At 41.3% G+C, this 15,226-nt stretch overlaps 1 protein-coding gene across 1 annotated transcript; it reads left to right on the top strand.

Moving 5' to 3' along the window:
* The first annotated feature begins 10,134 nt into the window (after window positions 1-10,134).
* id3 (inhibitor of DNA binding 3) lies at window positions 10,135-12,035 on the top strand. The gene is made up of 3 exons (XM_034231730.1): window positions 10,135-10,551; window positions 10,797-10,870; window positions 11,277-12,035. Exons 1-2 carry the CDS (start codon window positions 10,252-10,254, stop codon window positions 10,848-10,850), a joined length of 354 nt encoding a protein of 117 aa, XP_034087621.1. The 5' UTR covers window positions 10,135-10,251; the 3' UTR covers window positions 10,851-10,870; window positions 11,277-12,035.
* The last annotated feature ends 3,191 nt before the right edge of the window (window positions 12,036-15,226 follow it).

Here is a 15,226-nt window from a genome sequence, read left to right as displayed (position 1 = left end):
TGTTTTGCTCATGATTTCCCAGTGATCATCTTCAATGCAGAGCAGAGAGAGAGAATGAACACTGGTTAGCTGCTGTGGCGAAACACTCTGTGTGGCAGGAAACACAACAGCCTGTCATCTCTGCAAAAACACTAATGGAAAACCTCACTCAGATAGAAAATGTAGGTGTGAATGCACAAAAGCAAGTGTGTGTTGTTGTGCATGCATTTGAATACCTGCATGAGTTGGAGTATGTGCTAGGTTTTCTTTAAAAAGATTAAATGCAACGTACATCTGCCAGAGCAGCAATTAACTGGAGAACCACAGACTCTCTTTGGAGATAACAAGTGAGACTTCCCTTAGAGATGTGCAAACAAAACAGACAAACTCTAACCTTTTCAAATTTCGTAACAGATTTTTTAAACCAAAACACTTTATCTTTTAAAGTTTGGTATATTTAGTTTAAGTGCTGATTTAAAAAAAAAATATGAATCTACTTTTTAAGCCTTGTTTCAATTTGTAATGGTTTCGTTTGACAACTATCAATCCAAACCTGGGTTATATTCTCACTACATTCTATGCAGTGTTTTAAATACTATTTAGGTGACACATATGGCAATAGAGCGTACGCACAAGCGTTCAGACAATCACAGGAAATACTTAGTGTAACAATCAAAATTCCCTGAGTGCTGCTGTTGAAAGCATCCATCTGTGTTTTACGAGCAGGTTCAACATCTTTCTCACAACTTCTGGGAAATTCAGTTTAACCCTGGTGTCTTGTAATTGGGTGCAATAGGTTTTACCCATCTGCTGTCTAAACAGAGCCACACTGATTTAGATATTCTCATCAGCCATGAGAACCAGAGACGATAGGCATCAGTGACTGATTTAAATGTCACATTGTTGAACCTTTAGATAGCATGATGGCCTGGGAGCTGACCTTTTTCTTGACAATTTAGAGTTAATGTTTTACGTCCCGACTGTGATAACAATGTCTCAACCCACTCGACTCACACTGGTAGCTATAAGGAGATTTAAGTAGGTCAACCGTTGGGAAATCAGGTTGAAACCAAATGTACTGGTCTACCATTGCAAGAGGTGATAGTGTGTGAATGTGTGTGTGTGTGTGTGTGTGTGTGTGTGTGTGATGTGTGTGTGTGTGTGTGTGTGTGTGTGTGTGTGTGTGTGTGTGTGTGTGTGTTTGCCGGGGTGGGGGGGTCACAGGGATGTTCTTGACTGTGTCATCTCCAGCAGCTGTTTCCCTCAAACCCTGCCTCGCCCCCGTCCCCCCCTCCCACCCCATCGCTTCACAATGAAACCAATACAAAGGAACAGGAAGTGCCTCCCGTTAACTGGGGCCCAATCAAAGCCATCATTATTCCCGTGTCAGATTTTTTACAGGAAATAGCTTCTCAGAAAATATGCCAGCTGTGCAGGGAGTGTGGTATTATTGTCTTATAGGTCTTGTCTGGTATTGCTTTTTCTTGTGGTTATCAGTCGCTGCTAACAAAAGGACACATAGAGCCGTCTCGACCACGTGCGCGGCACACTGTCACTGCTGTGCGTCCACAAGGCAAACCAGGCACTGTGTTCTCTGGGGTTGGGTGGTTATTGTGCATGCTGTGAAAAGGGCTCCCCTGCTGTGCCTGCACCGGCTTATTTGGTTCCCATCCTGAACCGAGCAATTGTCTTTTTCAACCCGTGCGAGGGGAGCCGAGCCCAAAGAGCACACAGATGCAGAAGTACATACATGATTGCACACACACTCACACACACAAAGCTTTGCCTACTGAAGTCGCATCTGTAAGAACGCTGCTCAGATTACAGCATAAACGGTGGGTTCAGGTGAAGCCTAACGTTTGCCAGATGCTGCGATAAAGTCACCAGGAGGTTAGCCTAACATTGGAGTGTTGTTGTTGGTTGGGGAGGGTGGAATCATCTGCCTCCCTGACAAGAGGGGGGCACATACAGTATCTAGCATGAACAGAAAAAGTCATTTATGAGCATTATCCTAAACGAGCGTGAAAAACAACACTGGCGCTGTTGCTTATACGTGGTATTTAAACCCCAGAGTTTAACTCAAATCTCGAGATCGATCAGTGTTGCGGCTGAATAGAAAGGTAGCTTCTCTGTTTATCTGATCTTCCGTTTGTCCTCTGTAATCTCTCTGTCTCTCTGAGGCCTTACAGACGTCTGGAGGACAATAATTAACTCAGTCACTCAACGCGTTGACACAGGTGAGCACTACTCGGGTTGTTAATCAGTCATTATAGGGCTGCTGTGATGTGAATGAACAGACTCACACATTTGATTGACCACTAACATTGTCATAGCTTGTCTATCACGTTAGGCTGAGGCCTATTCACTTACAAAATGCCACTGTTGACTATATTAACGCTGATAAGATAAAGGGGAAGTCCCATCTGTCTAAACTCTAAATCCTCCACTGTTCTATACTCTGCTGACGCACAACCAGCGATAAAATATCTTTACACGTGAGCCTTTTGTGAATACAATGCAAAGACGCTGTGAGTTCTATCAGTGTTACGTTACCTCTCACCTCTCACAGGCTGGGCTTTGTCAGGCGATCTCTTGTTTTGGCCAAAAGGACTGCTCTGCGTCCTTCACTGAGAAGCTTATCAGCGGTGTTTGAAGTGCTTGTCTTTATCTGAGCTCACTGTGTTGAGGTCATCAGCCCGACCCTGTTGTCTCTATCTCTGCCTTCACCATTTGTACTCTGAGTTCTGCTTTTAAAAGATTGAATTACAAATGTACTAAATTACTCATAGGCCCAAAGGGAAACAGCCATGCAGATACTTTTGGTAGTATTTCCCCAAGTTTAGCGATATTCAACGATGCCATTTTGTATATGTTGTTGAGAGTGCCTTTCATTTGAAAGTATACACACAGAAACAGTAAACAAAAAAGAGAGGGTGATGACATATGACAAGTTTCCTGCCTTGAACTGGGAGCATTGAAGGTGTCTTAAGTGGGCGATAATAGCTTAGCAACAAAAAAACAAGAAAATAGTGTCTGTGTTGCTTCAGGTACAAGGGAGACAGTAAGATATGAGCCAGTTTGAGCAATGCCTCTATGAGTATGTCAGTTTAACAGACGCCAAAACTGCTCAGTGTTTAGGTTTATTACAGTTAAGTACAATTTTACAAGAAGTGTGCAGTAAAGTTGTTACAAATAATGGTTATATTTCTGTTTTGCTTTTTTCACTCAAAGCAATGAGGTATCTGCATAACAATGCAGTGTTTCTGTTCAATATCAGGACTTACTGTATCCAAACTAGTACAATAGCTTTTTGCTTTTTGCAGTATTGACACATTTGATTGTGTCTTTTTATATCAGTTTTGCTTGGATTTCTGACTCTTACATTTCTTTTATTTATGAGTTGCTGTATAAATATAGTTATCTTCTCTTTAAATACTTCCAGATTGTGAGAACTCTCTTCTACAGACCATATTCCTCTGTTGGCCATTCTGGGGGATTGGAAGAAGCAACATTTATAGAAATCTTGAGTGGCTTTGACCGTCCACTTTGGCCAGACTCTTAACATCGTGGTGCAAGGATATTTTCAGTAAATTACAGAGTAGCCAGAGAATGTTAGCAGGAAATGTCCATGAAACAATACACTCAGAACAAACATGGCTACAGAGATATGGGCATTTCCTGGTAGTGTTACTCTCTTCAGGAGTGACTCATGGCTGTGTTACTTCAGCTTTTGTTTAAGAAACTATAAATATATTTCTCAAGCATTTTTGCTTAGCACTGTCCAGAAGTAGCATCACCAAGTTGCAATGGGTCACACACATTAGGATGGTGATCTCTTAACTTATTACCTAACATGGTTCCGGGACAAAACAAGAAAAGCTATATGTTTTAAATCTCCAAGCAAAACACACACACTGGATTATTACAACTTTAGTGATGTGATGTTTTTACACACCAAACCCAATTAAGACTCGCCCTATAATGCATGCTCTACAGGGTAATGACTAGATGACCAGCTGGCGGAGTGTCCATTTTCCCTGAGTGCTTATGTCCATCGAGGGATGCCCTGGACGTCACAACCCCATAATTAAAGCCATTACGATTGTAGGTGATGGGGGTGGGGCTGAACAGAAATATTATCGTAATAGCGTATCATAATGACAAATGGAGAGGATGATTAAGCAACTTTATGACAGGCAGACAGAGTGAGAGAACGTCCAGCAGCAAGGCCCATGCATGCAGCTTGTGTGTTGTGTTGGATTGGTTACGGAGCTCAGTAGTCTGCGTAGGAGCCTTTAATCAGGTCACTGAGAGCACAGACCTCTCTGCTCCCACTCTGCCCCCTCAGTCTGGGGGGCTCCGACAGGGGTGACCAAGAGGGGCACCACTGACCCAGATTAGGGAGGGTAAGGGTGTGTGCATGTGTATGAGAGGGGTGGGAATCAGCTGTGTATCATGTCTTCGTCCCCACTGTGTCATTCATTAGCAGCACAGGGAAGAGAGATGAAGAGGGGTTGTGTGTGTGTGTGTGTGTGTGTGTGTGTGTGTGTGTGTGTGTGTGTGTGTGTGTGTGTGTGTGTGTGTGTGTGTGTGTGTGTGTGTGTGTGTGTGTGTGTGTGTGTGTGTGTGTGTGTGTGTGTGTGTGTGTGTGTGTGTATGCTATATCCATTTGTGTGTGTGTGTGTGTGTGTATGCTATATCCATTTGTGTGTGTGTGTGTGTGTATGCTATATCCATTTGTGTGTGTGTGTGTGTGTGTGTGTGTGTGTGTGTGTGTGTGTGTGTGTGTATGCTATATCCATTTGTGTGTGTGTGTGTGTGTGTGTGTGTGTGTGTGTGTGTGTGTGTGTGTGTGTGTGTGTGTGTGTGTTTAGGGGGTGGGGGGGCAGACGAAAGACAGTGTTAAAAGAATACAAATCCAGTGACAGAAGGAGAAAGTCACTGCTGTGGTGCATCTTGGATGTCAGGGAACCACTTGACCTAGAAACACATTACACACACACACACACACACAGGTGCAGAGATACCCACCAGGGACCTAATGGCCTCTGTGTGTGTCTTTGTGAAGCCTGACCAGCTGAACCCCTGCAGCAGCAACCAAAGTCAGGCTCCTCTGCGTCCTTCTTCCTCTCAATCCCTCTCTTTCTCTCTCCTTTCTGTCACTTGCCATCAAGCCTGTCCCGCAGTCATTTTCCACACTAATGTTCTCTGCCCCTCTCAGCTTGTTCTCTTCATTGGGCTTCCTGATCACGCATACAAATGTCTTGTTTGTATCTCTCCATTTTGCTCCCAGCCCATGTTGTCTCATCAAACAAACACATGCCTAAACTTAACCTTGTGTGGGGTCAGAAAACACATTAAGACCCCCTCGATGGGCCAGCCAGCTAAACCTTTCACTAGAACTTACCATTGTAATTGATCAGAAATGTTGGTTTATGTCCATTTTAGTTGCTTCTTCCACCACAATTTGCAAGCTTTGCCTCCAGCTAGCTTTGTTTTTATAAAACATTTATTCATAAGTATTATATTAAAGAGCAGTACAAATTGACTGCAAATATAGACCCAGTCCGTCCTTAATTGCAAGGTCAAAATTCTAGTTTAATGCACATCAATCACAAACGTCCCCCTTTCAAACAACAGTAAGAACAACATGTTTTGTCTGGTTTGTCTTCATTTATGTTTGACGACTAAAGATATATCTCCAAATATGGTAGAAATCTCAAGACTGGATGTTGATCAGAGTCATTTTTCCCTGGCAATGTGGAGACGACTAGCAAATGGGCTGTCTGCAGATGCTCATTCTGTATGTTTATTTGCTGGTTTTGAAAACAGAAGAAAGGTTTTAGAAGGGAATATTAGGGCCTTCAATGCTTCCATTAATGGTCATCCAGTGGAAAACCACAGCAGCGGGCTCACTGTCAGCTCTAGAGTTGGTGTAAATAATCATTCTGAGTCTGACTGCTTGACAGTCTGTTTTGTAGGGAAAAGACTTCAGCCATCGCTCTTCTGGATAAGTCACTTTATTAAAGGTGTTATGACTAATCACTTCGCCAACTGGCCCCAACCATGGTCACAAAGTCTGGCACTAACAAAGCCAGATGTTTATCCTCATTGGATGGCTGCAGAATAAACGGACTGTTCTAGTCAGGGACGATGAAAACGACAAAACAATAGTGTGACCAACAGCTGGCAGCCTCTCCGCCTGCACAGTCGCACTGAACATTTTACAGTCAGCTTGTTTTGCTGGCCATGGGCTTTATGGTCTTCTGTGGCTTGTGTCCCACCTGCAATGCAGTTGTATGGCTCCATTTATCCCTGCATGAACCAGTCAAATATTCACACCCAAGGACATAGGCAGCGTCACATGACCACATAATCATGACAACAGCAAAGTTCCCACAGTATAATTATGGACTAACTTGATCTTAGTCTTTTAAAACTTTAAAGCCCCACTTAACCAAATCCTCACTACTTTGTATTTATTTCAAAGTATGTTGAATGGAAAATGTATTTGCCATAAACTGAGACACAAAAAACATGTCCATTCTTTTTTTATACATCAGATTATATTTAGATACAGCTGAGAAAAACTAGTTCTCACACGAGGTCAAAAATCATTTATTGACCTAAATGTGTCACAGGTGACACGATATGGGATTTTGCTACAGCTGCTAAAGAAAAATATTGAAATTGTATTAAATAACATACAGACATGGACAGGAAATGCTTGCTGTGACATTTATAACCACACAGGCATAGATTACAACCAGTGCCAGATTGTTAGGTATTTTAGTTATTTTTGGAATTAAATCACACCTGTATTTTGAAAATGTCCTCAGCCAAGATACTGTCTGTAGACAGCTACAGACAGTAGCTTAATGTTAGTATAGAATGTGCAATGCCTAACAGCCACAATGGCCACACAGAGGCTGAGTGAATGAATCAATGAATGAAGTACGTGGGTGAGTTTCTTTCTTAATACATCGTGACCATCTCATCAAAAAAACAGGCCAGATCGTTATTGCTAAGCTTGAACAAGCGACTCAAACATAAAAAACAAATGACCAGTACAAATCAACAATGTCCATAAAATGTCATGTCACCGCCTGGGTCACTTGGGACAAAAGCTCTAGATCTGTAGGCTGTTCAAAGCTGATGCTGAGGACTGTAGCGTCTTTGATGAAGGAAAACAGGGAGCAGAGGAGGAGGAATCCAGCACGTCACACGGATGCAAAGAATTAAGTTTCAGTGTGTTTCTTTCCACTTAATTATCCCCCACTTAAATAGGCCTGCACTTGTGGATGAAAAAGATACCCTTCTGTATACAACCCGGCCTCTCCTCATGACAGTATGGTGCTTTCCCTGCCTCTGTCGCTCTTATCTCACGAGATGACCCTCATTACTTTACACTCTGTTCTGTTGTTACCAGAAGTAGAAAGAGACACTTTGTTTATGTTGAGAGAAGGTGCTTCAAGAGGTAAAGACGTGAGAAGAGGGGTTAGGATTTCAATCCTGGACACACATTGAGTCATAGAAGTGAAACAGATGTTTAGGCTCGTTATTATGTGGTATAGTTTTTTTTATTACTACCTAAGTATGTTGCTGCCAATAAAATATACTGGGTTGAAATTTAATTGAGAGGGAGAAGTAGAGAGGAGGGGGCGCTGCTAATTATGCATGGCGATTGTTGATGTCTTGATTGTCTGCGTCCAGCTGCACGGAGGAGCGGGGAGAGGGAGAGGGAGGGGGAGAGAGGGGAGAGAGGGGAGAGAGGCAGACTCACTGACGCCAGGCTCGGAATTCTCCCATCCATTGAAAGAGAGACTCGATTGTGTCCGGGGCCTTTCCGACAAGCACCTGATCCTTGCCCAGACACACGTGTGTGTGTGTGTGTGTGTGTGTGTGTGTGTGTGTGTGTGTGTGTGTGTGTGTGTGTGTGTGTGTGTGTGTGTGTGTGTGTGTGTGTGTGTGTGTGTGTGTGTTGTGTGTGTGTGTGTGTGTGTGTGTGTGTGTGTGTTGTGTGTGTGTGTGTGTGTGTGTGTGTGTGAGTGAGAGAGCTCTGGAATCTGCAGACAAGCGCTGTCATGGGAGGAAATTCTCTGTTGCCACTTTGATATCTAGAAATAGCTTTTATAGTTCCTAGAAATAGCTACTGATTTTGGTCAAAACACTGAGCTATGTAACCCAAGAACATCTTATCTATTTCTTCGTACCCAGTTCACTAAATAAGCAAATACGAAAAATCATTTTCCAACCAGACCTGGGAAATTTCGTGCATTATTTTCCCTCCCATCGACATACTTAAGAAAGATATTTAAGGTCAAAGTCTTGTTTGGATACTCTGCACTGCTCACACAATATATCTCTAAAATAGCACTGGACTGAAGTCCTGTCTCACGGTTCAATATTGTGGTTTGCTCTAAAGTGAGGTCGCTGAGTGACTCGTCATGCAGGGTCAATGGTTGTGGAGGAGGGGGGGGGGGGGGGGTGATTGCCATGAGGAAGGCAGTGACTCCAACATCTGGTTAACCTCTGTATAATGGTGAAGATATCTCCAGCCATGCACTTTTACGCACAAATACAAAAACAATTCAGATAAATGTATGTTCTGTACCTTTAATTGTTTGTGATCTTTTTTTTATATAATTAATTAACTATTTGTTGTTCATGTAACGTAACATAACTGTACATACATTACTTGACAATGTAAAGATTTAGAGTTGCAATGGCGTTAATAATAATAATCATTATATTTTATTATATTGGCTTTTTTGTTATTACACAATAGAGTATTGTGAAGAGCTTTCCTCTAACTTTTCCTGAGTATAACTGCAGACAGGAGGAGGGAATCGTGGGGGCGTGGATCCATGTCCATGAGTGACAGACCGGTCAGCCTATCGGATCTCTGAGCGCCTCTGCTTCTTATCCCTCTGGTGGTGGACGGGGGAGGGCGGGCCGTCTGCCAAAGAGGGGAGTGCGCGTCGGGGTGAATGGATGACGTCGGGAGGCTGGCGCCAGCATGTCTGGGACTGGCGCGTTAGATCAACACAGCTGGGCCGGGATAGGACACACAGCTGGCTCAGGCCTGCATTCCTCCACAAAACAGGATTGTGAGAAAAGGGGAAAATAAGACCCAAATAGGAGCAGAACGGGACGTGCTTTGATGTAAACTAAAACGTAGCAACGTGGAATTGTTAAAATATAATGTTCACAATTAAACTGTTTAGCCCAAAATATGTTTTGATTTGAGCAGTAGCCAAAGTGACTGGAGAGATTTGTGCACCCATAATATTTGTTGGCGTTTTAATGATGGCCGAATACACTGGTACATGCAACAGGGCTATAAGAAAAGGACTATAACATACCAAAAACATGAATAATTAGTCATAAATCCATATCAAATTACCAATCATTAGAATAAAATGTTTTTACAAATGTGTTAGAGTCTAAAATAACCTGTCTTTCCACTGACCTTTTACCTATATTGTATAAATATAATTTGTTCAACTTTTATTTATTTTTGTAAACAGATTATGTGGGTAGTGCAACCCAAAATAATCACGTATACACCTTACATATTTAGACTATTCATCAACCAATATGATATTATGTTCTAAATAGTTTTTAAAGACATTACTTTGGATTTAGTGTTTTTAAAGTCTTAACAAAGTCATATATGCAGCCAAACTTAATTTACAGTAATAAGTAAAAACAACAGGCCATAATTATGGACCACGATAAGCTTACTGGCATCTCCCTTTCACTATTATACATATCAATTCCTGGAGTTATAGCTGTCTATGAAAGTAAAAGTGAGATAGAGTCTGTTGTGAAACATAATTATAAGTCCATCACATGTCTTAGACTCAGGAGGTCTGGTTGTAAACTAAAAGTATTCCTCATGTTGACAGGGATTCTTCCACTTTAAGAACATTTCTATCTATTTCCAGCAAATACAACCAGCTAAAGGTGGTGACTAATTGATTGACAATACCCTTTAGGCATCCCAGCCCTAATTTCCTCATTCTTTCCAACCTTTCCACAAGGTGAAATCAACCAATGAGAATAGCCTTGCTCTTCCAACTGGCCAATCAGAGCACGGTGCGAGGAAAGGGGCGTAAGAAGGCGTGCTGTGTATAAAGAGCTAACTGTACGTCGCTGTCAGAGCACTGTAGTATTTCAGGACAACGATAGAAGAACTAGGAAAACCTACACCACGATATATTCAAACACCAAGCCGAGTCTTGTTGTTATTGTTTTCTGTTTTTCACCATGAAAGCCATCAGTCCCGTCCGTTCGGTGAGGAGTTGCTACAAGGCCGTGTGCTGCATTTCGGAGCAGAGTCTCGCCATTAGCCGGAATAAACACTCGTGTCTGGAGGAGCCGCTGGGCGCCCTGTGCGATATGAACGACTGCTACTCCAAGCTGAAGGAGCTGGTACCGAGCATCCCGCAGAACAAGTCGGTCAGCCAGGTGGAGATCCTGCAACACGTTATCGACTACATCTTCGACCTGCAGATCGCACTGGAGGCGGAGGACACGGCGACGCCGGAGATGGTTCTCTCAATAAAGGTGAGGGGAAATGCGGGCTTACACCGAGATTCACTAATAGTTGCCTTTCTGCACTTTAAAGATATATGTGTTGTTGACCTTTAAAGTGTTGTCCAAAATTTGCATCCACGCGTGCATGCATGGCATTGATTTTATAGACTACTATAGATGATGTTCCATGTGATGTCGTTGCAAACATGTTAAATGCATTTAGAATGAAAGTATTGTCAGCGTCTAACACTTTGCTCTTTTTGCTTTCCATTCAGACTGCGGACCTTGCTCGCAATTTCTCCAAAGAAGAAGGGCGGTTTTGCCACTAGGAAAAGGATGACAAATCACGGTATGTGGGAAATTTATCATTTCATTATCAGTCCCTAATGTGTCCCTAATTGGAAGAAATCCCGAGTGTTCTTAACCCTCATAACTTCAGGGCACTTGTTTATGATCATAACAGTGTCTTGTTTTGACACTGAAAAGGAAAAAGCTAAAAAACTAAACTTTTAATGGCTGTGAGAATAGTGTAGGCATTGATGTGTTTGGAGACGGAGGTCCCCCTACCCTTCACATTCACCATGGTTGCCAATTAGACAGGCCAGTGAATGTGTAGCGGATTCATTGCTATCTGCCTGGGGTTAATGAAAGTTCCATGCTAGGCGCCAGTCTGTCTGCTCTCCTCTGCAGGGAGGGGGGAGGGAGTATGAGAGGGAGAGATCTGACTTCACTTTTCTTCCTTTCTCTCCATGCAGGTGCAGGGAAACACATGTCTCCACTTCACTCCGGGCAAGAGGACAAGAGGGGCAGAAAGGGTGGGATAGGTATTTGAGAGAGAAGGAGAAGAAGAAGGAGGAGGGAGGTGGAGGGCTTAAAGAAGAAAAGACAGGAAAAAGTGGACTGTTTCCTAGATGAGTGGGGATCAACAGTGGTTCATGAGCAACAACACAGAGACTCATTCTTTGGCCCCTGGACAGACAAATCAACACACCAAAGCAGAAGTCAGGATTGGAAACTGAAAGCGACCGGATTTGTATGCCCTCCTCCAGAAACCTGGGATCCCTTATTGGTAGAAGTAGAAACATTGGTACATTGTTGTTTAATTTTCCTTTATGTGATGCATTCCAAACCAACTTAATGGGGGTTAAACTTCACACCCAACATGAACTCTTTCTACACCAAGTCTCCCATCATCTCACACAATTATCCCTGCATTATTTCTCCCCTCTAATCTGATTTCTAATGAGACTGTTACAACTTCATACAAATGTGTACATATCTGCTGGGTATGTAAGGTGTGAGTCAATTTGGATGTTGGTATTTTTTCTGAATGGGAGTTTGGATTTTCTTAGGTATAATCAGGACTCTATACTAGAGTTAATTGTGAATGTTTGTAGGGATTGTGTGATTTCTACAGACTATGTGCTGTGAGTTTTATAAACTCTTTATTATAAACTTTGCTTTGTATGTTTGTTATGTGATGAAATGAAATAAAAAAAAAAGTTGTGAAACAGTTTGGCCTTTGTGGTTTACATTTATGGAATAACGAATGTGATATATCAACATGATAGTCAGAAAATAACAGTGATCCAGACGTAGCACTGGATGTCAATGAAATATAACAGGATGTACTCGGATGAATCTTGAGGTTGAGTGGTTGGAAATTAAACGAAAGGGAGTTTCCTGTGAGTGTTTCTAATTTTCCAAAGAACGAATTACCGCCAGTCTAAAGAGGTTGAACTTCCTAAATGGTGTAAGAACAGAGGATGTTGAGCGAGCATAAATCATTTAATCATTGAACTAGATCTGCTTGTGCAAAAAGCCTTGACCTTTGAAACTAGAGAATCACCTGCAAGGATAGCATTTATTGAACTGTAACAATAAGAACACCATTTCAACTGTTTGTATTACTATGCAGAGCTTCACTTATGTCATAATAATGTAATCAGGCCTACACAATGAATACCACTCTCTGTGATACATGGACAGTTTGGTAAATTAAAGTAACTGTACTTAGTTGATCTCAAATGATGATTCAACTACTCCACCTTGTGGAGTTATCTGGAATTCCAGACATTGAATGTTGGCACACATTACCAGTGCCTCATCTGGATCATCAACTGTACAAACATGTTGTTATTTATAGTATTTTCAAACATCAAAATGAGACAGGAAACAACACATCTAACTCTCTAATATGTTGAAACAATGTGATGAGGGTCGAATAAATTGACGTAGTTGGTAGTTCTAACTTTCATACTCCTAATGGTGTTGCAACTCCATCTAGTGGTAAAAGTGTGTTATTGCTATAAGTGGACCACTTGAGACAATGTTTGTATAGATCATAGAAACACATTTATAGTCAGCTTAGGAATCATTAGAAGATGTATTTGTTGCTTTTCAACAGCACTCAATAGTGGGCTAGAACTTTGAAATCTATAGGAATCCATTTTAAATAAACAAAAAAAGGAATTCATAATCTGGGATATTACTAAACATGTAGATTATGCAAAATTATATATAAACATTTAATTTGGCTAAAGATCATAAATTGTACGAGGGTAAATGCAACTCTGTTACTGTAATTGCTCTTGATTGATTGAATTATAGTAACAGGGTTGGAAATCAATGCGTATGTTAGCTTCACATTATAAATTCACGCTAGCTGCAGAATGCAATGCTACTTTCAAGGCAAGGACAAACTTATATATAAGTTTGTATATAGAGATAATGTTGAATTTCATTTGTCTTATTGTGATAATATGAGTAACAGGATGGGTTACAGTGGCACACTTCTTGACTGAAATAATAAGAACAGTATGAAAAACTAGAGAATGCAATTCCTGAAGAAATTGCTAGTGGGAATGCTTTATGCTGAAAAGCTGACGCTAAACTGCTATGCTGAAATGTAATGTGTAAGAAGAAAGTGAAGCATTTAGATTGAAATGATACATGAACACTGGGGGCTTGAATGTGTGATGAGAGAAGAAAAGAAAGTAAATAGGCTTGGAAAAGCAGCAGAATATTTGAACTGCAAGCTTGTTAACTAACTTGATGGTGAATGATCTGTCGCCATGCCAACGGCATTTGATGACATCCTATAATACGCTTAGATGCATTGATGGCTGCATCGTTACCAAACCTGTGAAGTTTTGGGCCGTTTGGAGCATTTTCACTGAAGTTATGAGAAAACCGTCTTTCATGGCGAGCATTGTGTTGCCATGGCAACGGCATATGATGACACCCCATAATTGACGTAGAGCTGGTGAGGGCTGGAGCGTTAACCATTATCTGAAGTCTGCTGCTCTGAGCATGTCAGTTTGAGTGATGACATCATTGTGTTCCATGACACAGGTGTTTATATTTGAGCTAACGACGTGTCCAGAGATCAAAGGTTTCCATGGTGATGTGCAGTAATCAATGAGAGGAGAGCTATTTCATTGTTCTGAATGAGAGATAAACCTCTTACATGTGAACGTTTTGTTGAAGAACCGTAACAGATATCGGTGAAATGTCAAAGCGTGAAGCATGTCAAGGAACTTGAGCATCTGAAGTGTACTTTTTGTGTACTTTCGGGTCAATAATGTGGCCTTTTTGGCAGATTAACTAAAGGTGTGCGGATGCTGTGGTGGGGATCGATTAGGCTGAATTTACAATGGGGTTTAATGGATACATGTTGAACGTTTTTGTCACTTCATGCCCTCAAGAGGCATTTTGTTTATTTTTTTTTATTTTTTTTATTTTTCAAGCTATGAGATGTTTTCTTACGTTTCTCATGAAAAATAATGTCTCAGGAATGTAGGGTTTGGGAATTATTGCAGGTTTAAAAGAAAATATGAAGGCAAAATTCAATCTGTCCTCCAATCTAGCTGTGACATCACGCACTCTAAAATCTGAAGAAGGCCTCTTTACCAAGGTCTGAACAATGTTTAATATCTGTAAAAGTAAGAATCAGATTAAAAAGTTGTGTTACGCGAATAATGTCAGAAAGATGTGTGACATTTTAAAGTTGGAATGAGGTTTCTGAGTGAAAGTATGAAGGAACATTTAGCAGTTGAAGTGGCATGAAGATTGTTGAAGTCTGAAGAGTTTCTCCATTGACTTCCATGTTCAAAATGTGATGAATTATGGGATGTATCTCTGGAATTATGAAAGTTATGAATGATAAAAGTAATAGCCATTGATTCCCGACCGAGCTAAACGTTTTGATGTTCGAACGGAGTTTCTGCGATGTTCAATGTGGGAGAAGAAGAGGCGCAAAATAACCCGGCGGAATAATAAAGAATTTTGTGCGAAGCATAACAGATAGTTAGAATGCTGTGTCAGCATTCTCACTCAATAAAAGAGAGGACTGAGCTTTGGTCTGCCCATGGCAGTACTTCATTGTCAATCAAAAAACATAAATATAGATATAGCAAAATATAGAAAGAACTGCAATATCTGTGCAGGTTTAAGGAGTAGATTATGCAAATGTGATCAAGGTATGTGCATGGGTACTTTTTAGTTGCAATATATGGATAATTTGACCTTGTGTGTTTTCTTAATTGAAAGAAACAGAGAACGATTAACCAGTCAATGCTTCAGGCTTCAGTAAAGAAAATGAGATTGCAGTCCTCACCACAAGATGGGGGTGTTGGATGAGAATGCAACAACGTGTGTCCTCCTGACATCCCAGGAATGTCAGCACTCTAAACAAGATAAGCTG

Source organism: Gymnodraco acuticeps, unplaced genomic scaffold (genome assembly GCF_902827175.1).
Source record: "Gymnodraco acuticeps unplaced genomic scaffold, fGymAcu1.1, whole genome shotgun sequence".
Taxonomy (NCBI): Eukaryota; Metazoa; Chordata; class Actinopteri; order Perciformes; family Bathydraconidae; genus Gymnodraco; species Gymnodraco acuticeps.
Note: the sequence above shows the minus strand (reverse complement) of the source record. Positions and strands in the feature narration are given on the sequence as shown.